This window comes from Heptranchias perlo, chromosome 1, assembly GCF_035084215.1.
Source record: "Heptranchias perlo isolate sHepPer1 chromosome 1, sHepPer1.hap1, whole genome shotgun sequence".
NCBI classification, from domain to species: domain Eukaryota; kingdom Metazoa; phylum Chordata; class Chondrichthyes; order Hexanchiformes; family Hexanchidae; genus Heptranchias; species Heptranchias perlo.
The window spans coordinates 139,912,562-139,935,942 of NC_090325.1; the positions used below are offsets into that span (position 1 = coordinate 139,912,562).

Sequence of the window (23,381 nt, forward strand, 5' to 3'; positions counted from 1 at the left end):
ACTCAGTCAAGTTTCACACCGGAATAATCACCATTTAGGTTGACCCACATGGATCTGTAAATATTTTTGGGAAGGGGGAGGATAGGGAGGGAAAAAATTCTTAAATAACGCACTTCCTTCCAATTTTCCTGCTCACATGGGCTTAAGGACAGCCAAGTGACCTGACCAACTTGATAATTACAGGTGAGAAAGGCCATTCAGCCCATCTTAATTCATTAATTCAGTTAGACCCTTTCTTAAGTGATTCCAAGGTTTTCAACTCTCACGGGAATGTTATTCAATGTGTGAATAACTTCCTGACTCGTGTTGCTTTGAAGCAAACTGTTTCCTCTAATTGTCCTTGACTTCTGCAGCCAAGATGGTGAACTCTGCATGATGCAGATTGTATATGTGTTGTTCCACAGTGAAGAATATCAGTTCGACAACACCCCAGCTTTTTGAAGTTAAAACTCCAATGTTTAAAGTTACTGTTGCTTAAATGAATAAAAGCTCAGTTAAGAAAAAACATCCTAATCTGCATCAAGTACAACACTCATTTCACAGCCATATCATTTTGTTAGGAATAAAAGGCATCATCCTGCCCAACAGTTTAATCTATAAGAGAAGGGGTTACTCCCTCAGCAGAATAAGCCAGTGAATAATTGACCCATACACACCAGGAAGGTCCCAGGTTGATTCATTACTGTGCCAGGTTAGTTGATCTCAGCCAGTTAAGATTGTTGTTATGGTAATTATGGTGCTACAATTGTCCTCAGTGGCCTCAAGTTTGGGGGATGCAGGAAAAAGGGATAGTGGGCAAAAAAATAGAAGCCGGGGTTCCCACCCCTAATCACCATCCAGTACATTGTCAGTTGTAGAGGACAGAATAAAGCTTGACTGTGATTCTCTATACAGTTGAATAACCTGATGACACACTACAAGGCTCACACAAGACTAATGGCTATTTGGGCAAGATCCCAGAGGGTGACCAGCACCTATAGAGTCACTGTTTTCAGGAGACAAGAGAGATATTTTATCCATTAGTAGGTGGTACATTCCCTACCATTTCCCCCCCCATAAAAACAATTGTTCATTCCATCCACTGAGGAACACTGCCTCTTAGCTGCATTACAGCACACAGCTGTCCCACTGATAACCTGGAATGAGAAAGCCTTCACAGAATGGAGAATGCAGTTAATAGAGAAAAGCAGACAGTAAAGAAAGTATGGTACAATTCTCACAATGTGCTTTAGAATAATTTTTATAGTTATAAGAGGTCTTGCAGCCTCATTTGCTTGAATTTTTTTCAAAACTGTTTATGAACAGCAAGTATAGGATATAACAATATAACACAAGTTATAAAGTAGATCTCTTCTTTGTGCATGAAAAAGTGAAGCAAGCCTACTAATCCAGTCCAGTTGATTGAACAATGCATCCAACTTGCCTTCGATATATCTAATCTAGCAACTCATTATCAAGAAAGAGTAAATAACCCTGATGAAAGCTGAAGCAGAGTAGAGCTGCATTTAATACCAAGACTAACTTACATTTCCATCGTGATTTGGGCAGGAAATGGGTTTCCCTGCTGCTACTGCTGTGACAGTCTCCAGAATGGAGGAGTCCTCGCAGTTGTTGTCTGGAGTCCGCTGAAGAACATCCATCAGGTTTGTAATGAAAAAGTTATTCTGTAGTGCAGAAACTCCCTTTTCAGGCAGGATAGAGGTCTGACGGCAGATTGGGCAGGAAAGAGTTAAACTGTAAGCAGGAATGTAGTTTTGTAGACACCTGATAAGGGAGAGAAAGAATCAAAAGTCATTTAACTCTCTTGATATGATTTTGAAATTAATAGACATTGGAAAGGAATTTCACCTCCAAAATTATCAAAAAAAACCTATAGTAAAACATACAATATTGTCACAGAAAAGCATATTGAAATGTCAAGTCTGTATTCCTGAATATTAATTCTTCTCACAACAGAATAGTCTTGCAAATTGCAACTATTCTGGGACCCCAAGTGTAATCATATGCATTTAACGACTATTCTCAATAAACAAGACAAGCCAGACAAAAGCTCCTACACTTCAAGACTGAGAAACCAGTTCAAACCAGTACCATTCCTTTGTTTTATAGTGCATGATCATTGATTTTGAACTAACCAGTAGCTTTCCTGCTACTAATAGCTATTTATCAAAAAATTATTGCTTGTTTCCAGCTACTTTTTCTAATCTTCAGATAGTGGCAGGTCTAACAACTGTGAACAAGTCCATTTTCCCCAGAAAGGATTACATGTAACACAGCTAGCTCTGAGACACATAACTAAATAGCCTATTTTAATTGGAGCAATAGGGGTGCCACTGAGTTGCCCCAGTGTCACCTGACAGAAATCAGCAACACAAGTGCCCCTTTTGAAGGGCACCACTAATACGATAGTCTAACGTGTGGTCCAATTAAACTGAAAGACGCTTAAAATAAAACGAAATCAGCATATTGTCATAATCAACTATGTAGTGTATGCCTTTTTTAATTGATCCATAAAGATGGCACTGGGTTGCCTCAGTCTCATCAACAGAGAAAAAAATTTGCACTTGCCCCTTTGTTTTAAGGATGCACAACTAACAAGAAAAATTGAAACAATAAAGTTCGATTTCAACTGAACCAAAGGAAACTTATAAAAATAAATCATAATATTATTCCATGTGTCTATTAGACGCTTTATTCCCTGCAGTGCCCACCGGTGGCAGAAGGCCTCAAGCATACCGGTGGACACTGTGTGCTCCCTCTCCAGAGCCAACCGGGTGCGGACAAGAGAGGCAAGCTGTCAGAGTGACCCTCCCCGAGGATTGCACTCATTCACTAAAAGACAAATGCCCAATTGATGAGTTCAATGTTCTTCTTTTAACTTAACATTGCAGAAAGCATTCATTTCAAATATTAGAATCTTGTTCAAGTTGTTTTAAAGAATCAAAAAAGCCAATCATTGATTTACATCTTCAGACCTAGCCTCGAGTGTAAAAGGCCCTATGGTGTCCTGATGGCAAGATTCAAGGATTTGCTGACATAATGTGAACTGGCCCAGTCTGAATTTGGAATTCGGATCTGTACTCATCCCTACTCAAAATTAGGAATTGTTTCTTCTTGGCTCATACAGCACAATAAAGTACTTTGATCCTTGGGAAACAATAGTTTCAAAACAGAGGCAATTATTCTGTGTTTTTATCAGTTAAAATTAAATAGAAAGAAAATAGCACACTGGTTCGTTACTGATGGCCTCATAAAATGTAGTGACAACAGTTTGGAGTAAACTTATTTTTATTTCAGAGCCCTTCAAATAAATCAATGTGCTTTTAGCCTGCTGATGCAATCTCAGTCAAAGTCAGTTTTACTAATACTGCCATGTATAAACCTGATCAGTTGCAAATCAGAAAATCATTCCCTCGTCCATGAAATGCCCCGTTGTTTTCAAATCAATTTTTAGATATGTACAATTTACTGAATCCTGGATCCTGGAGCAGGGACTCTGCAAGATTCTGTACTCTAATACACTGTACTGACACACAATTTTATAAAAATCCCAATATTTAATGCAAAAAATTGATCTTTTATTTTTCAGGTTTAGCTAATAGTTTAAAATGGATGCATAAGAAACACAGTATTACTAATTACCAAGAACACTGACTTGCAGTTTTGACGGAAAATTGGACAGAATCACAGAACACCGTTGCCAAAACACCAATAAACTCCCATAATTCCATGTAATAAAACTGGAATTTGAGACAGTTACCATAAACCCATGGAAGTAATTAAAAATGGGAAAAATATCATACAATCCCAAAAATAGTAAAAATCCCAAAATCCTGCGTAACAAAAATGGAACTTGATTTATTCAGTCATCGTAAAACAGTGACCCTGCTAATAATATATCTTTGAAAGCATTTTCCTTGACATTTCATGTAATAACTTATTACATACACTGTTAAGGAGAACCTTTTAGCTACAAAGACAACAAAAATCATCTAAGCACTCGCTAATTACCTACAAATAAGCAGGGCCTCGAGACAAAGGCGAGAGAGGGTGGGGGAGTGGGACTAGCTGGATTGCTCTTGTAGAGAGCCGGCACGGACTCGACGGGCCAAATGGCCTCCTTCTGTGCTGTAACCATTCTATGACAAGTAACACTGTTCAAACTTCACCATTGTGTGGCACCATGACATAGAAACTCGGCAGTGCAGTGCCCATTTTTCAGGTGCTAAATGGCCTCCGAAGCCTCCAATAAGGTGGGCAGGAAGTGCCTGCACTTTACGAGCTGGAAGTGCGCCACCTGCCATATTGGTAAAAGCCAAAAAAAATCAGTGTGCAGTGCCCACGCCTGAAACAGGCATTAGTTCCTTTTCATATGCAAATAAATGGCCTACCACCTGTTTGAGGCCCCCACTGCAAAATTGGTCTGCCCTGAGTGCTGGCTCCACTCAGGAAAACCAGGTCTATAACAGAGGTGCTCCTCCCAACCTCATATCCAAAGAAAGCGAGCTGCTGCTGGCTACTGCCCCACCCTCCACCATTGCCACCTGCGCTACCTCCCCCACCCCACAAATTGCACCTGTTACCTCCCCCTCCCACCTGATTACTTTACAACCTTCTGGACTCAATCAAAATATATGAGGTGCTTTTCCTTGAGCTTCAGTTCCAATGAAGCTCAACAGAAGCTCGAGGAACAGCACTTGTGTACGCGTGCGCTTCCCGAATGCAGAAGTCCCGCCTGCTCCAAATGTACCTCATTGAGGTACTTAAAGTACTTTATTTCTTACATAGTAGATAGTTAAAATGATTTTAAACTTACCTGGGTGGCTTTCCCACGGCTTCCAATTCACGCCTGGTGAAACCAGGCAAAAATAAAGTAAATAAATTAAATAAAAAACCATTGCAGAAAGTTAAAAAACAAAATAAACTTACCTTTCTACCGATGTCACCTGCACCCCCCGCTCCGATGTCCCCCTCTCTAATGTCCCTCTCAGCCCCCGACGTTTCCCTCTCTGATCTCCCCTCTCTCTTCCCCCACCGATCTTCAGCGCCCTCCACTCTCTGTTCCAGTGGCGGATGACGTCTCTCTCTCTTTCTTCCACCCCCCCCCACCACTCCGGCGTTACAGCTCCTGTCGGCAGCCAGCCTGTCAATCATGCTGGCTGCCGGGCAGGAAACCCAGAAAGAACTTTAATTGCCATCAATTATATCATGATCGCGTCGGAAAAGGTAAATTTAAAAAAAAATTCGGGTTTGCCATGCGCACCTTCACTCCCGCACCGCCATCCTGCCACCATTTCAAAATTGAGCCCCAGATCTCAATTTGCTTTTCAATAGTTTGAATTTGTGCCCCCTTGTCCTGCTGTTACAGTTTACTTTGCAGTCATGTTCAATATTATTTATTATCGTCTGCACCTCTATAAAGTCACCTCTCAATTTGTTGTAAGACTAGGTTTTTGTTCAATGGGCAGATTGGTACCTTTACTTAAGCCTTTATGTTTCAACCTTGCATTGTTCATGGGATTCTTCAATCTAATTTAAAACATAGTACTATAAAACTATAGAGTAGATCACGACAACAAAGTGCCAGTTTTATTTGTTTAACGGAGAAACTAAGTCTTGTCATTTCAGAGTTTTCCCTGAATGATTTCAATAAAGTCCAAGGTTGAAAACTCAGTTTTTGCAAAATAAAATACAATTTTATTGTGCAAGTAGTCAAATCTTGTGGCAATTCTAAGAGGTGTCTAAACCCAGTTTTTCAGCACCAGAAACTGCACTATGATTTTTAAGCACCAGTCTGTCACTTGGGTGGGTCTCAGTGGACTCAGTGCTGCTGAAGCAGAATCACGGACAGGAACTCGGCACTACGATTTTCAAGCTGAGTTTACACCTGAAACAGTGTAATTCACAGTTTAACAAAGACATTAATGTTTCGGTAGTGTTGGGGAGTCGTAGTTGCCATTGAGAAAGCAACCCGTGTACGTGTACAGGTTACTGGACTACATGCTTTAAAATAAAATGTCATCTTATGAACGAAGCACTCACAAGAGGTTGGCCCAGAGTTAAATATCCATAAATCCATGTTGATGTCAGCAGAACTGTCAAGAAGGAAACATTTAGCCATATCCTTTTTTTCCCGGAACCCAGACTCCAGACAGATATCTGACACCTTGTATTGAACCAGTTTAATGGAAGAAACAAGAGATTCATAGGTCACAAAGGTTCATTCATGAAATGAAGAGGAAGCCTTCATTACCCAGAACATTGCATTACATACATCGAGTTAACGATCCAGTAGAAGATGTTTTGTGCTACTCCCTCAGTAAAGACCTTACGTGCAACAACCGTTAATATCGGATTCCAAAAAATTCTCTGCTTAGAAAGCAAAAACCTAAAAGATCTGATTTTTGATAATTTTTTGCAAATTTTCTTTCATGTGCACCTGCAAAAAGGGACACCTAACTTTAAGACAGCACCTTAATTTCTAGAACTTTTTTGGTGCAATACAAAATATAAAAAAGAAGAGCCTTTGAGGAAATTTTTCAGTTAAGTGCAGAAGGGGGTTACCTACCTCTCACAAAAGGTGTGTAGACAAGGAAGAACTTTAGGAATTTTGTAACGATCCAGGCAAATGCTGCAGATCAGAAACTGTTTGTCAATCTGGCGTACCACAGGACTGGTAATGTTCGAGCTGTCACTGGCCATCCTAATGCACTGACATATGGGTCCAGTTTGCCCTCACCCAGCACACTGAAAGGGGAAAGAAAACAATAAACTTAAAAACGAACTTAAAAAGGTAAAACTAAATTAACTTGCAGCTCAATTCAAGTAACTGAAAATCTTGTCACAACTTCAATCCAAGTAAAATCTTAAATCTAACAGATAAAACCTATAATGATTTTAATGGATTTCTGATACAATTGTCTGATGTGGTATAGTCTGTAATATATTAACCACGGAGGGATAAAATCATCAGTGAATCACAGATGTCAGTCTACTACAACCAGCAGCTAACTAAAATACAGCTAAAAAGGTTATAAATATTAGAGAGACTGAGTGTTATGCCATCAGAATTTAATGTGATAAACAGTGGGATGTAGCAAATAATAAGAATGTAGATTAATGTAGAATATGAAGCAGTTTACATTTAAGTCCATATAGGACTAGAGAACAAATAGCCATTTGGCCCAATAAGTTTGTTTTCTTATTAGAATGGACAGCAGTCAACTCCTATTAGAGTTATCCTTTGATACCCTATTGTACAAAACATCAACATCATAAAAAACAGACTTGCTTTAACTTAAGCCTAGAGCCATCAGGTGTGGGTCTTGGATACAGAACAGTACTGCTGCTTTCCTGCGCAGTACCACTCAGTGGTAGAATAAGAACATAAGAAATAGGAGCAGGAGTAGGCCGTACGGCCCCTCAAGCCTGCTCCACCATTCAATAAGATGATGGCTGATCTTCAACCTCAACTCCACTTTCCCGCCCAATCCCCATATCCATTGATTCCCTTAGTGTTCAAAAATCTATCGATCTCAGTTTTGAATATACTCAACAACTATGCATCCACAGCCCTCTGGGTAAAGAATTCCAAAGATTCACATCCCTCTGAGTGAAGAAATTATTCCTCATCTCAGTCCTGAATAAATTATTCTGGGCACAATGATTTCTCTCATTTCTGCTCTTTTGTAATTTTTATTTAAAGGTAGCTGTCACGGGTACAGGCAGAAGCCTAGCAGGTCACCGGCCCACTCATTTGGGAAAGAAATGACGGATCGTGCAAGGAAATATTAAAAGTGAAGCGGCAAGTACAAACAAAATAACTCTCCCTCCCAAAAAAACTAACAACAACAACAACTTGCATTTATATACTGCCTTTAACGTAGTAAAACGTTCCAAGGCGCTTCACAGGAGCATTATCAAACAAAATGTGACACCGACCCACATAAGGAGATATTAGGACAGGTGACCAAAAGCTTGGTCAAAGAGGTAGGTTCTAAGGAGCATCCTGATGGAGGAGAGAGACTTAGAGAGGTGGAGAGGTTTATGGGGGGAATCCCAGAGCCTTGGACCTAGGCGGCTGAAGAAACAGGCACCAATGGTGGAGCGATTAAAATCAGGGACGCGCAAGAATTGGAGGAGCGCAGAGATCTCGGAGGGTTGTAGGGCTGGAGGAGGTTACAGAGATAGGGAGGGGCGAGGCCATGGAGGGATTTAAAACCAAGGATGAGAATTTTTAAATCGAGGCATTCCCGGACCAGGAGCCAATGTAGGTCAGCGAGCACAGAGGTGATGGGAGAACCGAAATTGGTGCGAGTTAGGATACGGGCAGCAGAGTTTTGGATGAGCTCATGTTTATGGATGATGGAAGATGGGAAGCCAGCAAGGAAAGCCTTGGAATAGTCAAGTCTAGAGGTAACAAAGGCTTGGATGAGAGTTTCAGTAGTAGATGAGCTGAGGCAGTGGCAGAGATGGGCGATGTTACGGAGGTGGAAGTAGGCGGTCTTGGTGATGGAGCTGATATGTGGTCAGGAGCTTATCTCAGGGTCAAATAGATTGTGGACGGTCTACAATTTTACACTATCCCAGAACAGAAATCTTTCAAGTTCCTTTTTGAGAGCCTCTACCCAATAAACAATGGCCTTCATTAAATTATGTTAATTAAATTATGGTCAACCACCATAAGTAAGAAGAATTTCTTTTTTTATGTTTATTTAGCTCAGATAAATTGTACATCATGGCATCTGGTCCTAGATCTTACATTCTTTCCAAAAAAATCTTTCATTTTTTCTGCTTCTGGCATTTTAAAATCTTGAATGATAACTGTTCTCACTACTATTTCTCCAAATTGAATAATCCTACCTCCCAGATATCAACCTTGGCTCAGTAGTAGCACTCGCCTCTGAATCAGAAAATCATGGGGTTCAAACCACACTCCAGAGACTTGAGCACCTAATCTAGACTGACATTCCAGTGCAGTGCTGAGGGAATGCTGCACTGTCAAAGGTTCTGTCTTTCGGATGAGACATCAAACCAAGGACCTGTCTGCCCTTTCAGATGAGTGTAAAAGATCTCATGGCACTTTTTGAAGAAGAGTACAGGAGTTCTCCCAATTCCTGGTGAACATTTATCCCTCAACCAACACACACTGGTCATTTATCTCATTGCTGCTTGTGGGACCTTGCTGTGCACAAATCAGCTACCGCATTTCCCTATATTACAACAGTAACGACATTTTATAAATCCTTTGTTGGCTGTGAAATGTGAGACTGCATCTGGAGTATTGTGTGCAGTTTTGGTCTCCTTATCTGAGGAAGGATGTCCTTGCCATGGAGGGAGTGCAATGAAGGTTTACCAGGCTGATTCCTAGGATGGCAGGACTGACGTATGAGGAGAGATTGGATCAACTAGGCCTGTATTCACTAGAGTTTAGAGGAATGAGAGGTGATCTCATCGAAACATATAAAATTCTAACAGGACTAGACAGACTAGATGCAGGGAGGATGTTCCCGATGGCTGGGGAGTCCAGAACCAGGGGTCACAGTCTCAGGATACGGGGTATGCCATTTAGAACCGAGATGAGGAGAAATGTCTTCACTCAGAGGGTGGTGAACCTATGGAATTCTCTACCACAGATGGCAGTGGAGGCCAAGTCATTAGATGTGTTCAAGAAGGAGATAGATATATTTCTTAATGCTAAAGGGATCAAGGGATATGGGGAAAAAGCGGGAACAGGGTACTGAGTTAGACGATCAGCCATGAACATTTTGAATGGCGGAGCAAGCCCGAAGGGCCGAATGACCTACTCTTGCTCCTATTTTCTATGTTTCTATAAAACATATAAAATTCTGACAGGGCTAGACAGGATGCAGGGAGGATGTTTCCCCTGGCTGGGGGGGTCCACAACGAGGGGTCACAGTCTCAGGATATGGGGTAAGACATTTAGGACTGAGATGAGGAGAAATTTCTTCACTCAGAGGGTGGTGAACCTGTGGAATTCTCTACCACAGAAAGCTGTGGAGGCCAAGTCACTGAATATATTTAAGAAGGAGCTAGATAGATTTCTAGACACAAAAGGCATCAAGAGGTATGGGGAGAGAGCAGGAATATTGTACTGAGATAGAGGATCAGCCATGATCATATTGAATGGCAGAGCAGGCTCGAAGGGCCGAATGGCCTACTCCTGCTCCTATTTTCTATGAAATACTTTGGGATGCCCTGAGGTGGTGACAGGCTCCATATAAATGCAATTTCTTTCTTTCCTCTTTGATTGTTCTGAGTATGGAAATCATCTGTGCTGTGCTCTTCTGCGCTACTTATTTCTCACTCTGGTCCATAAACCGGAACAGTCCACATAGTTACCACAACAAATACTGTGCCTTTAAGAGTTTAATCATCACAGGCTGAACTTTCCTCCATTCACCAATTTTAGACATGGATATAAAAGGGAAACGCCACTTTATACTTGCAGCTACTTTTTTGCTAAAATTAGCAAATGAAGGAAAATATCCTTCTCCATCTTTTTGGAGGAACAGACCAAAACTTGAGTTTTTGGTTTCTTCCAACATATCTTAATATTTTGTTTAGTAATTTAATAATAAGCATCTCACACTGAAGGGAGATTTTCAAAGATAGTCACCTTATTACTATCATTTTTGATATAAGCCCTTTGATGTTCTCTATGGAAACTAGTATTTAAAAATTAAATGTCTCTGGATCTCTATCTTTTTAAAAAGAAAAGTTATATTAAATTCATTGTGATCATTCTCTTCGTCATTCGTCAATGTAATGATCTTGGAACTGGCAAATAACTGGAAATACAATGGAATTAAACAACATGTGCATTTGCCTCCATGCTCATATTGATTTAGAATTTAACTCATTGTCTTCTAAAGACTACCCAGGCCAATGGAAAAGGCTTACTAAGGGATTATTACTGAGGCTGTGCATAAGGATTAGGAATTGGCACCACACTAGTAGTATGTAGTGAAGAAATTAGATAACCACAATCAGTGTCACAATAACAATTCTGATTTAATATTTAGTCATAATACAAAAAGAAAACTGATTTAATTTCCGAATAGATTAAGAGGGTAATAAATGAAATCTTCTGATTCAGCATGACATACAAAACACACCAAGCTACACTCCGTTCCCAGTTTACCCTCTATCCGGCCTCCCACCCTGTGCAAAATAATATGCAGGAACTGTGCTGGAGAGCTAGCTGTGATTTATTATTCACCAATAATAGCTCAGACCCACCCACAATCTCACAGAAATGTATATTCTTTAAGGAAGAGTCCGATACTCTGCATTCATCAAACAAACTGATAAGACTTACAGCTATACTCTTTTAGATAGCCACTAGATAGTCAAAAGATCTTGCTTCTAACTATTGTGGAGTTTAATTTTTTTTTCAGGCAATAGCATGCAGCTTACTATCTGAAGTATAATCCTACCATAGTACAGCCATTCTTAGAGCAAAGACATGTCTTGCTACACGTAGTGATGCTCCATGTAGAGAATAGAGAAAGAAGGAAAAAAAACAATGGAAACAGAAAAGTGGTGACCCTATTATCTGCTATAGCAATAACATTTCTAGGTCAGTAACAAGCATTATTTCACTGGCTGGGGAAGACCCAGCAGAACTGAAACAAAATCAATCTTTATTTAGTGCATGTTTCTTGCTCTGTGCTAGGAGATTGCAGCAAATCATGCAAAGGATGCTGGGATCGGGATGCAGCAGTCTGCTGCAATAAGATTTGCTGGTTTGCTGTAAATCATCAATCAGCAGTCTTAAAGGCCCACTGAGTCACTGAATTTGATCAGTGGGGTGCGATTATGGGATAAGCGAGTGAAGCTCATATGGACATAGCTGCTACGGTACACCAGGCATACTATGATTGAAAATCTACATAAATAACTCACACAAAAAAAAACTAATGAGTTCAAGAGAACAATAGGGAAGTGCTATTTTTAATATTTGCTATGGCTAACACAGACAAATGAGGTTATCCAGAAAGGCTCCTCACAAGAAAGGAGGTTCATTGTATGGCTGTTAATGAACAATGTATTGTGGTGACCTATTTTGAATCCTAATCTGTTTATATCATCATGAAATGTTCAATATGCCAAACCATTCTTACATAATGTATATCCTCTTTTGTGTCCTTTTTTTGCTAGTCAAAGCAGTGCTACCAACCTGTTGAATTATTACATCTAACCCAAGTATGATAGGCTCTTTAAGCAATCTTTGCGATAATCATTTGGAAATATTAACATATAATGAACTTTGACCCTTGGAGTTAGCTCTTTGGTTTTTACAGTTTATTCAACCCTGTTTCTCATTTCTGAAACTTCGCTTTCTTTCAGAATATTCTCTCTTTTTCATTTTCTTAGATTTGTTTTCCTTTATTTCAGTTTTGGTTTTCTTCCTATTTTGACTGGTTCTGTAAAGCTAAATGCCATTCATTTGGCTGGAAAACAGCCTGTGATAAAGGTTCTACTCCATAACATTAGAAAATAAACACTAACATGATAAGTAAGTATCTGACAATGTGGATTCTTGTATAACTGTATATGAATCAAACAAAATATATTACACGCACACACACTCTGTAATCTAACACTGCTGTTCCACATATCCACTCCATCACCAAGTCCACCTACTTCCACTTCTGTAACATCACCACTCTCCGCCCCTGCCTCAGCCCATCTTCTGCTGAAACCCTCATCCATGCCTTTGTTACCTCTAGACTCGACTATTCCAATGCTTTCCGGCCGGCCTCCCATCTTCCATCCTCCATAAACTTGAGCTCATCCAAAACTCTGCTGCTGTATCCTAACTCGCACCAAGTCCCGTTCACCCATCACCCCTGTGTTCGCTGACCTTCATTGGCTCCCTATTCGGGAACGTCTCGATTTTAAAATTCTCATCCTTGTTTTCAAATCCCTCCATGGCCTCGCCCCTCCCTATCTCTGTAATCTCCTCCAGCCCTACAACCCTCTGAGATCTCTGCGCTCCTCCAATTCTTGCCTCTTGCGCAGCCCTGATTTTAATCGCTCCACCATTGGTGGCTGTGCCTCCGGCTGCCTGGGCCCTAAACTCTGGAATTCCCTCCCTAAACCTCTCTGTCTCTCTATCTCTCTCTCCTCCTTTAAGACACTCCTTAAAACCTACCTCTTTGACCAAGCTTTTGGTCACCTGTCCTAATATCTCCTTATGTGGCTTGGTGTCAAATTTTGTTTGATAACACTCCTGTGAAGCGCCTTGGGACATTTTACTATGTTACAGGCGCTATATAAATGCAAGTTGTTGTTGTTTCTGAACGGCTCTACTCATCGCAGCAGGAGGAGAAAAATCAGTGTTAAAGCGGCAGCTTTAGAGAAAGAACTGGCACTGAACGTGCACTAATGTTAACTGTGTAAAAATATCACAGGAACAGTAGTATACATTAGGATGAGCTTCTGATGGGGAAGGTCATTTTTTGATGCTTCAATTATTAACAAGCTGAATGAGTACAAAATCATTGCGAGGCCAGCCTGTGATGGGACTTGATTATTTTATTCTCTCTCACATTACAGTCCCCCCGCCACACCCACCCCCCCCCCCCCCCCAAACTAATAAAAGGACTCCACTTAGTTCTATTTGTTTCTCTCTAATGCCCTCTCCATTCTAACAATAACAGTTTTCAGCTCCTTTACAACTCCAACACGCTACAGAAACACACTGCTCTGTTCGAAGTCGACTCCTCATCGTTCTTTCAATTGCCTCCATCACACATCTCTACATCTGTGTTACATTGATCATTACTATCCCAATGATCTGTTCCACCAGTTGCTGTATACACTGAAACTGTTCGCATTCCCTGTGATCTGTTCAGTCAGATAGAACACAGTGTGTGATCTCTGTGGTTCAGCTTTGACAGACTATTACCATGGCAACTCACATGCTTGTTGGGAAAGGCGCAACTGCTGTTACATCATCAGGCAATACTGCTTTGTTCAATAAGATTAATTACTTTAACCAGCGTTCCCTTCTTAATAGGTTCCAAAACATGTATACCACTCTAAATCAATACCAGACTTTCATTTGGTACTGGTTACATTCAGGCAATTTTCCAAAGTATTTCTAAATTTAAAATTGAAGCTTCTTCAAACTAATGCAAAGAGATACACAGCCATGAATTATGGAAATTCAATGGGGAGTTCTATCAGGCCTCATGAAAAAAAAGTTAAAAATTACAGCTACAGAAAGCATTTTTTATGTTCCTTTTCCTGGAAGTATATTGATATTTGCAAAGTAGAAGGGTTTTATTGTGAGCTTTTTAACGTTTGTTTATAACAACTGCCTCTAATATTATGATTCATTACATCACAAAGGAGGGAAAGTGTGTGACTATTGCGTGTGTTTCACAGAGCGTTTGGGTTTATTAAAAGCAAATCATTGTGCTCTGTTGGATCTTAAAGCTACCAACACTAGTTTTTGTAAATCTGTGATTTTTTTTCATGCCTCCAAATATCCCTTGTCTATGAAGATGGGTAGATCATTTGCTCTCAGATCTCCACCATTGCTGCTTGGGTGGCACACAAGAACACTGAGATTTTTCCATCCCTTCCCTTAGGGAAGCGCTTTGTATATCTGCCCTTCACAGTCAGGTTAAGAACGGCAACTTTGCTGAGTGAGTGATGATGGGGAAGAATTGTCTCCTACCTACAACATGCTGGTACACTAGCCAGCAGTACTTGAGCACTGCCTTGGTCTTCTGTTCTATCCATACACACGTTACTGTGCATGCTCTTTATTAATTCTACAGATTGAAACTTAGATATTTGATTTACTTTTTGTAATGTGCTATTTTTACAGTAATTGCATAACATTTAAGAGCTATAAGGGTTTTTAACATCTCCCAACGGCTACATGGCAGACAACTGTAGAATATGCCAAATATTCAAGGACAGATACAGGTCTTGAAACTACATTCTGATATTAGCACATAAATGCTTAATATATTAATATTAAACCCTTTTGGCCACTACTGTAATATTTAATACAAGCACTTCCTCTTTCAACTTGGAGAATGGGTTGGATCTGGATGCGTAGACGCCGATTTGCATTAAACACTGGGGAAACAGGACTGATATGCAGTCAGACCCAAGGCTGACAAAGAGCAGATCTGCTCATTTCTATCCAGGCAGGTAGGTCAACAATTTCTTCGTGTCAAGTACTTAGCAATTTTTAAAAAAATAAAATAAACATTGTTGCAGCTGCAAGCATTTATCTTTATAAAAAAGTGACAACGGGCTTGAAATTAGGCTGTGGGATACTAGTGAGATAGAGAGCAGTTAACCTATTTATTTTAATTTAGTTAATACCTCTGTTATAACAGTGGAGGAAAAAAAATTATTTAAATGCATTATATGTTTGCAAGTAGTATCTTACGGTATAATTTCAAGGACCCATGAGATTTTGCCATGATTGGAGAAGGAAGCATATCAAACCAATATCATGAAAACATGTTTGTAACAAGATGAAAAATGGAAAAAAAATCAATTTTTTGTAAATTCATGGCAGAGCTAAAATGTATTAACAAGAGCATAAATAAAATGAACAGATTTAAAATAAAATCTGGCTAATCAATATATGGATTATAAGAATTTCAACAGCTAAGTAAGCAAATAATCTGTAATTATAGAATTTTTATTGTGCATTTTTATCCCATGTTTCATTCTGTTATGACTCCATTTTTCACACTAGGGCCATAATCATTCTTTACCAATATCAACTTGCTGTTGCTTGAACAGGGAGGCCGCAAGCTCTTTACCGGAGATCTTACTGATGGCAAGTTTTTAAAAAGAAAATGAAGTAAAATCTGCTATTAAAGTAAAGAGACACCACCCAGTTTTCCATTTGAAAATATAATTTTAAAAGTGTGAAAAGGAGGATTTCACCAATGAAGCTAGTAAATGGTTCAGTAAAGTTTTTTTAAGTCATTTTCAGTGATTTTAAATCAGGTTACTCACAGGTGGACACTCCTATTAAAAATGCTTATTTTTTCAGCTGTAATAATAAAACTGCAGCATGTCACCACTCTTAAATACATCAATGAATATTTTTCTAACGGAATGAAAAATAAATAAATGATTACATTCTGTTAGGCTGCCTGATTGCGCTGATTCATGGAAGATTTTACATTTGTGATTATGCAAATACGTTTTATCAGAAACTTGAACTGCAACCTAACCAGGGTAATTTCGAGCACATTTTGGGCGCAATTTCCCGATTGCGCCCAAAGTCTTGAAAATAATAGGGTAGATAGAGAGAAACTATTTCCTCTGGTAGGGGAATCCAGACCAAGAAGGCATAATCTTAAAATTAGAGCTAGGCCATTCAGTAGTGAAATCAGGAAGCACTTTTTCACACAAGGGGTAATGGAAATCTGGAACTCACTCCCCAAAAGGCTGTGGATGATGAGTCAATCGAAATTTTCAAGACTGAGATCGAAAGCGATGTAGATAAATATTTGAAAAAGAATAATTTGAAAGATTATGGGGAAAGGGCAGGGGAATGGAACTAAGTGGCTGCTCTTTCAGAATGCAGGGCACAGGCTTGATGGGCCAAATGGCATCCTTCTGCTGTAAATGTCTACAGTGGTAACTTTCAACATCGGTAAAAAACTGCCAATATCAGATCAGTCGCTTCTCCAAGACTCACAAAGTCATGGCCTTCCCTGCCCTAATCTCCCCCCTTCCCTACCTCGAGCCCGTCCCAAAACACCCTGCCTGATACTTACCTAGAAGCCGGTGTGTGGAGAAGGATCCCTCCAATCTTCGCCTCCCTGCAGCTGCTCTCCACCCTCTTCCCACCCATTTTGGGCAGGATGTGGAGCAATGGCATTTAAATGAGGCCCAGGAGTTAATATACCCTAGGCCTGAATCTTAGGCCAGCAAGTGCGTTTCACACTTAAAATCAACTCCTGAGTTTCTGAACTCAGCTGGGTCATTAATGGGGAGGAGTGGGGAGCTGGGGGTTAGTAAGATCTTCCCCACATGGAGGGAAAGAAAATAAAAATGTAATACAGAATCAAAATGTAATGAAGAAATCAAGGAGAGAGTTATCCAATGTTACTTGCACACAAATCCTATCTCAAGAATGCCATAGGCAGAGGCTTAGAAGATGGATAGCAGCTTGCTATCTTTGCTAGGGAATGGTTCATTACAGAGGGAAGAAGACTGTTTTAAAAAAGGGCAAATATGAACATGAACTTTCTATTTTGGATGCTAGCTCTGTGAATATTAAAATATGGCTTTGTGAGTCTGCTGACTGACATACTTATCTACTTACACAGATGGTACAGGAAACAACTAATCTCCTAGTGACAAAGTAATTGTCTAATTCTCCTAGGATTAGGGCCAAATTGATGAAATTTTCTGATGCAATGGATTATTCTCTAAATATTATCTGGTACTGTGAAAAGCTTAATGGCAAAAATGGTTATTATCAAATTGATATTTCCTTATATATGGAGTTACCTAATGAAGCTGGGATAATTTTCTATGTTCTAACTCATACAAATCAAGTGTTTCAAATGGTAGCAATGTCGAACAGACTCCTTTCTTAACCTTAGACCTCGAGTATAAAGATTAGACCAACGGCATGAGTTGAAATAGAGCTTGTTCTATGTGACTGCTAATTACAAAAATAAACACTCAAATCGTAATACATTCCTATCAACTTGAATACAGACAACAATCCCGCAGTCATTCTTTTGTTCTACATCATGAGGCTGAAATTCCTTGGGACACAATCCTGACCAATGGATCCTCTAAGGAATATCAGTCCCCATGTTCTTTCAGGTTCCGAGCTAATATGAAGAACACTTCCCAAGCAAATGGTTCATAAGGAACAAAGAGTAGTGAAAGAAATAGTCTCCATCTTAGAATACATGAAATCACCTCATAACACCATTTGTGACTCTGTGGCCCGGTACCAGTAGCTTTATAGGCTGACCAATTTCGGGAAGAGGACCTGAACCAGGCATTAGGCTCCTTATCTGCATATGCAAAAATGCCTAATGCCCGTTTCAGGTGAGGGCCCTAGACGTCTCTTTTTCTGCCTTCACCAATATGGCAGGCAGTGCACTTCTGGCACGAAATACACATGCACATATCTCCTGCCATATTTGACACTGTAAAACGGGCGTGGCATCAACCAATTCTATTTTATCAAATCCAAACTGAGGGTGCCGATTAAAACTGGACACTAAACCAGTGTTTCATATATTCCACCAAGAAAACAGAATACTATTACAAATCAAAAAGACAAGATTATATGAAAACTTCACAAAATCTTAAATGGGGGGGGGGGGAAATCATGCTGTGTGATATTAGTAATGAATGTGTTAAATAATTTGTGCGAAATTCATTTGTCCACTTTAACAAAGACGCTAACCAAACAGTTTTATGCCTTCAGTAAGACAACAAACAAAGGAAATTCATATAAATCTGTTAATATATTGATTTATAATACTGCACAGTACAATTTCATACCCAAAGTATACATTCCTTAAAGCAGTCAAAACTCAGATCATGTTTGATAGCATCACAAGCGTGATGGGAGAAAGAGAAAGAGTTTGCCCAGTGGGAAGGGGCTGGATTTAGGTCGGATGCCCGTTTTACATCCCTCGTGATTGTATGCTCCAAACGAAGCGTAAAATCGGGCGGGATAAAAGGGGCTTCCGACCCGAACACACCCCATTCCTGTTGAGCTGGTTAGGTTAAAATTACCCTCAGAATGTCTACCAGCTCTCCTGTGCATTACCTTCTATTACTGTATTAATTATTAACAGATTAAAGAATCAGTATGTGCACTTTGGGACAGAACATACATTATCAGCCACATCTTTTCTGTCCGCACAATGCTGCTGGCTGCCCGTTCTTGCCAGAATGAGGTCTTGGCCTCATTTGCATTCTGTTGGCAACCTGTGGGTGCCAAATGGGTGCCCTGTTGCAGCTCACCAGTCCTGAGAGGGCAGGAATTCTGCCAGCACCCACGATGAGACATCCAATAGTCAGAGCGTAATTGGGTTGGGGGAGGCAATCTTGGAGAGGGGCACACAGATGGGCTGGATGTGGACCGGAGTTTTTTTTGTGTGCCCAGGAGAAGCACTCCTGCTCCTTCAGGCCTCACCAAAAAAAAACATTTCCTGGGTCGTTTTGCGAGCGGCCACCAGAGGCAATCAATAAGTAAAGTGGAACTGACAGGATCTATGGTGGGTAACATGATCCCGCCTGTCCTGGAAGAAGCACCCAATCCTTGATTGGAAATTTTGGACCCCATGGGGGTAATTTTAACTCCCACGAATGGGTGGGTTCAGAGCGGGTGGGCAGTAAAAATTGTTTGTTTTGGAATGGGACTGCATCCCGGCTCCAACGCGCCCATCTCCGGGTTTAACCCAGGCGCATTTGGATGCGTGCGCAACAGAAACCCGGAAGTCCCATCCCCACTTAAAGCCGGCGGGCTGATATTTAAAGGGGCAATGTACCCCATTGCGATAGTCGAGGTACTTAATTTTTTGTGTATTAGAAATGTCAAACAAATTTAACCGTACTTGTTCTGGTTTCCCATCGCTTCTGATTCACGTCAGGTGAAAGCAGGCAGGAAGGGCTGGATCCATGAGGTGAGTGCCTTTATTGCACTGCTTGTGGGCCCAGAGGAGCAGGAATTCTTCAGGGCCCAACAAGCTCAACTGGCGTGATCGGACCCTCGCAATCAGCCGACGACCCCCACCTCCGATGATGGTGGACCCACCCCCACGATCTTCTCCAAGGCACACCCGATGCTGTCCATGTCCCCACACCACCCCTCCCTTCCCCACACCGATTTCTTCCACGGCCCATGATCTCTCTTGCCCCCTCCCTCCCCTCAGATCCGTGGCTCCTTTCCCTTCCGACTGGAGCCAGCCTGTCAATCTGGCTACCTGGTGCGTGGAAAACCCGGAAGCAAAAATACTAACCTTCAATTGAGTTGCAATCGCAGTTTGCGATGGACTCACTTGACTTCCGGGTTCCCCATGTGAATATCCACGCACGCGCTGGGTTCCCCACTCCGAGCTAAAATCTTGCCACATGTATTTCCCTGCTGAAAAATCTGGGACTTGCTTAGATAGAAATTATTACCCAAGACTATACCCTGCTATGCGTTGATGCTCCAACTTAGTACATTGGCAGCCGTGGCTCTGTGGTAGCACTCTCGCCTCTGAGTCAAGTTTGCGGGTTCAAGCCCCACGCCAGAGACTTGAGCACATAATCTAGGCCGACACTCCAGTGCAGTACTGAGGGAGTGCTACACTGTCAGAGATGCCGTCTTTAGGAAGCGATATTAAACAGAGGCCTTGACTGCCCTCTCAGATGGACGTTACGGATCCCATGGCACTATTTCGAAGAAGAGCAGGGGAGTTCTCCTCGGTGTCCTGACCAATATTTACCCCTCATCAAATATTACTAAAACTGTTTATCTGGTCATTATCTCATTGCTGTTTGTGGGAGCTTGCTGTGTGCAAATTGGTTGCTGCATTTCCGTACATTACAACAGTGACTATACTTCAAAAGTACTTCATTGGTTGTAAAGTGCTTTGGGACATACTGAGGTCATGAAAGGTACTCCATAAATGCAAGTTTGTTCTTTCTTTACACCTCCAATAGAACAATAAATGTTGATACAGTTCTTTTCTACATCAGCATACATTGGATTTTTGAGAATTAAAGGGGCATTGTCTTCCTGAAAAAGAATTTCGCAAACGTTTTACCATTTGTTTGTAGACCCCCACATAATGCAATGGCGTAAGTCAAATCAATTGCAGAACTTGCACATGATCGCACTGTGACAAAAATGGTGCATGGTTCTTTTTCCTCCTTATAGACGTTTCCCAAATTTTCAATGAAAATGGTGCCTATTTCGTAGCTGGACCACTATTTAAGGCAGCTGTACCACCACTCCCACCCCCCATCCCCACCAATCTCACCTTTTCAATGAAAGAAATTATTTTTCACGGGAATAATCGAGGAGAACAGTAATTAAGTTATCTTTCACCTTTTCCAGCCTCAGCTGTACTGTTTCCCAGAATCTATCAGTTCAGTCGTCTGCAATATCCACAAAAAAAGGCTCTTACCAGCTGTTCACTCTGACTGTAAAAATGTTCATCTAAACTTGACAGAATTCCCATCCCTGTGCAATACCAGTAAAGGACAGATTTCTTGCGTGTCTGTAATTATTACTATCACAAATTGCAAAAATAATATTGTAGGAACACTTAACCAAAGCTCAAGGTAATTTCAATTTTTTTCAGAGATCTTGGAGTTCAATTTTGCATTTGGATTATCTGAGCTGAGAAGAGTTAACCTTTTAAGTGTTACAGTATTTTTATTTGCATCACATTAATGAATGAGATTTAAATAGATCACTTTTTAAACTGTACAATATTCCATGCAGTAATAGTGCTTTCATTGTGTTTTAGGTATTCAGCACATCTTATAGTGTCAAAGCTGTAAGAAATTCCATAGTTTCTAGCATGGTGAGTTCCCATCTCAGTCAGGCTATCAATTATAAGTGGGAGAGAAAAAAATGGAGGGAAAGTTGCCCTAGGTCACTGTTGCACACACCTGCCAGTAGTTGGCTCAAGAGCAGCTTTGGTAGAGGCCTGGGCAGTTCATCCTCACAGCCGCATAATGGTGCATGGCTTGGAGAGGATAAAAAATTGAAGTCAACATTGAGGTTTTTGAAATTTTGATGAAGTAAATAGGAAATGTAAAAAAGTTATTTTTTAAAGTTATTTTGAATACATTGCCAAATGCATGGAATAGATGTGACATCAGTAGAGGTATCTGTGCACTATTGATAGTGTTAGTACCATTCAATACTCCTCTCCATTCTAGAATGCATTCTCCAAAACACAATGCCCAGGTATTAGGAAGCTAATACATCGACTAACATTAATTTTATCACCCAATTAGCAGAGTGCAAAATTACACTTTAAACGATTAGGGTGCTGGTAGCAGTTTTAGCTCTGTATTCCTTATTTTCCCAATGTAGGATTAACATGAACTGAAAGCATCAATCTGCCAATAAATTAGGGAGTCGATTGCATAAACTTCAATAAAGTACATGTTATCTGTACGATACAGGCACTATAAGTTAATAATGAACTAAGTTATATTAGGTGAACTGTAGCCAAATACTAATGAGATCAGTTAAGGCACACAAGACTGTTTATTTAAGCAGGATAATTGAAATACCCAAGGTCAGCACATACCTCCCTCATCTTGACCTGATATTGTATGCCTTGTTTATTAAAGTAGGATAAGTGATTCCAAGACTGGCATTTGAGACACTATCGGTATGACTTGAAAACACGCATTGTGATCCTTATGGTGTAAACCCCATAAAGCAGAGCACAGCTACAACTGGACACACAAACCTTCTGTGAACTTTGGCTTGTTTAACAGCGATTTGGTGCACTGAAAGCTCTGTGGCGCCCATAAACCAAGTATGCAAAATTTGTGTGCCGTATTGCATGCTGCATAGCCTTATAATTAAGGGCCACCTTACCATCAGTGAAGAAAAGACCCACACACTGCTATGGACGAGGAAGAATTCCAATAGTCTATGTGTGTGGCACCCCAGCATGAACCACATTGATTTGTGACATTATCATTGAACAACATTTCAAATGATTGTATTTATGTTGCCAGTTACCTAAGTTCACCATTTTGTTTCATTAATTCTGATTTAGCAATCTCACCTACTGGAAACTACTGTCAACTAACATTGGACTTAAAATTACATTGTGTAAACATTAGTAGACAAACTTGATGTGTTTATTTTAAACAAATTAACACCATCTTTAAAATAGAGGCAAAAAGAATTGCTTATGAATGCCTTGTTTCACATGCTAATCTTCATAGTATAATTTCATGGCCTTTAGCCATAAAGTATGACTGTACCTACATAGAATGATTACACAGGATTACAATTATATCACTAACTGCAATGCAGAATGAATCAAAATGACTGGAGAACAGTATAACAATGTGCCTTTTCATTCACATGCTATGGTTCAAAATTTTATTCAATTAAAGTAATTAATGAAAAAATACACAAAATTAAATGTCTTCATTCAAAAAAATCTTAGTGAATATTTGTATTAATGTCTTGCTCTGTGAAACCCTTGTAGTTCTTCTAACCTGAGTGTTCCTGATTGTGACTCTCATGATTCCTCTGTGGCAGCAGTACCAATTGAGGAAGGAGTCACATCCAAATGGGGATGTGCATTTTGTGTGTGTAAATGATGGAGATAAATGCCACTTTCCAATATTTTTGCCTC

At 40.3% G+C, this 23,381-nt stretch overlaps 1 protein-coding gene across 4 annotated transcripts in view; it reads right to left on the minus strand.

Moving 5' to 3' along the window:
* Positions 1–23,381, minus strand: part of trim2a (tripartite motif containing 2a) — a 176,061-nt gene that overhangs the window by 36,913 nt on the left and 115,767 nt on the right. For all 4 annotated transcript variants that reach the window (XM_067991851.1, XM_067991836.1, XM_067991860.1 and 1 more), the window contains exons 2-3: positions 6,569–6,747; positions 1,527–1,764 (exon numbers count right to left, since the gene is read on the minus strand). In XM_067991851.1, coding sequence (XP_067847952.1) covers positions 1,527–1,764; positions 6,569–6,702 — 372 coding nt within the window. In that variant the 5' untranslated portion in view covers positions 6,703–6,747. The remainder of the gene's footprint in view (positions 1–1,526; positions 1,765–6,568; positions 6,748–23,381) is intronic.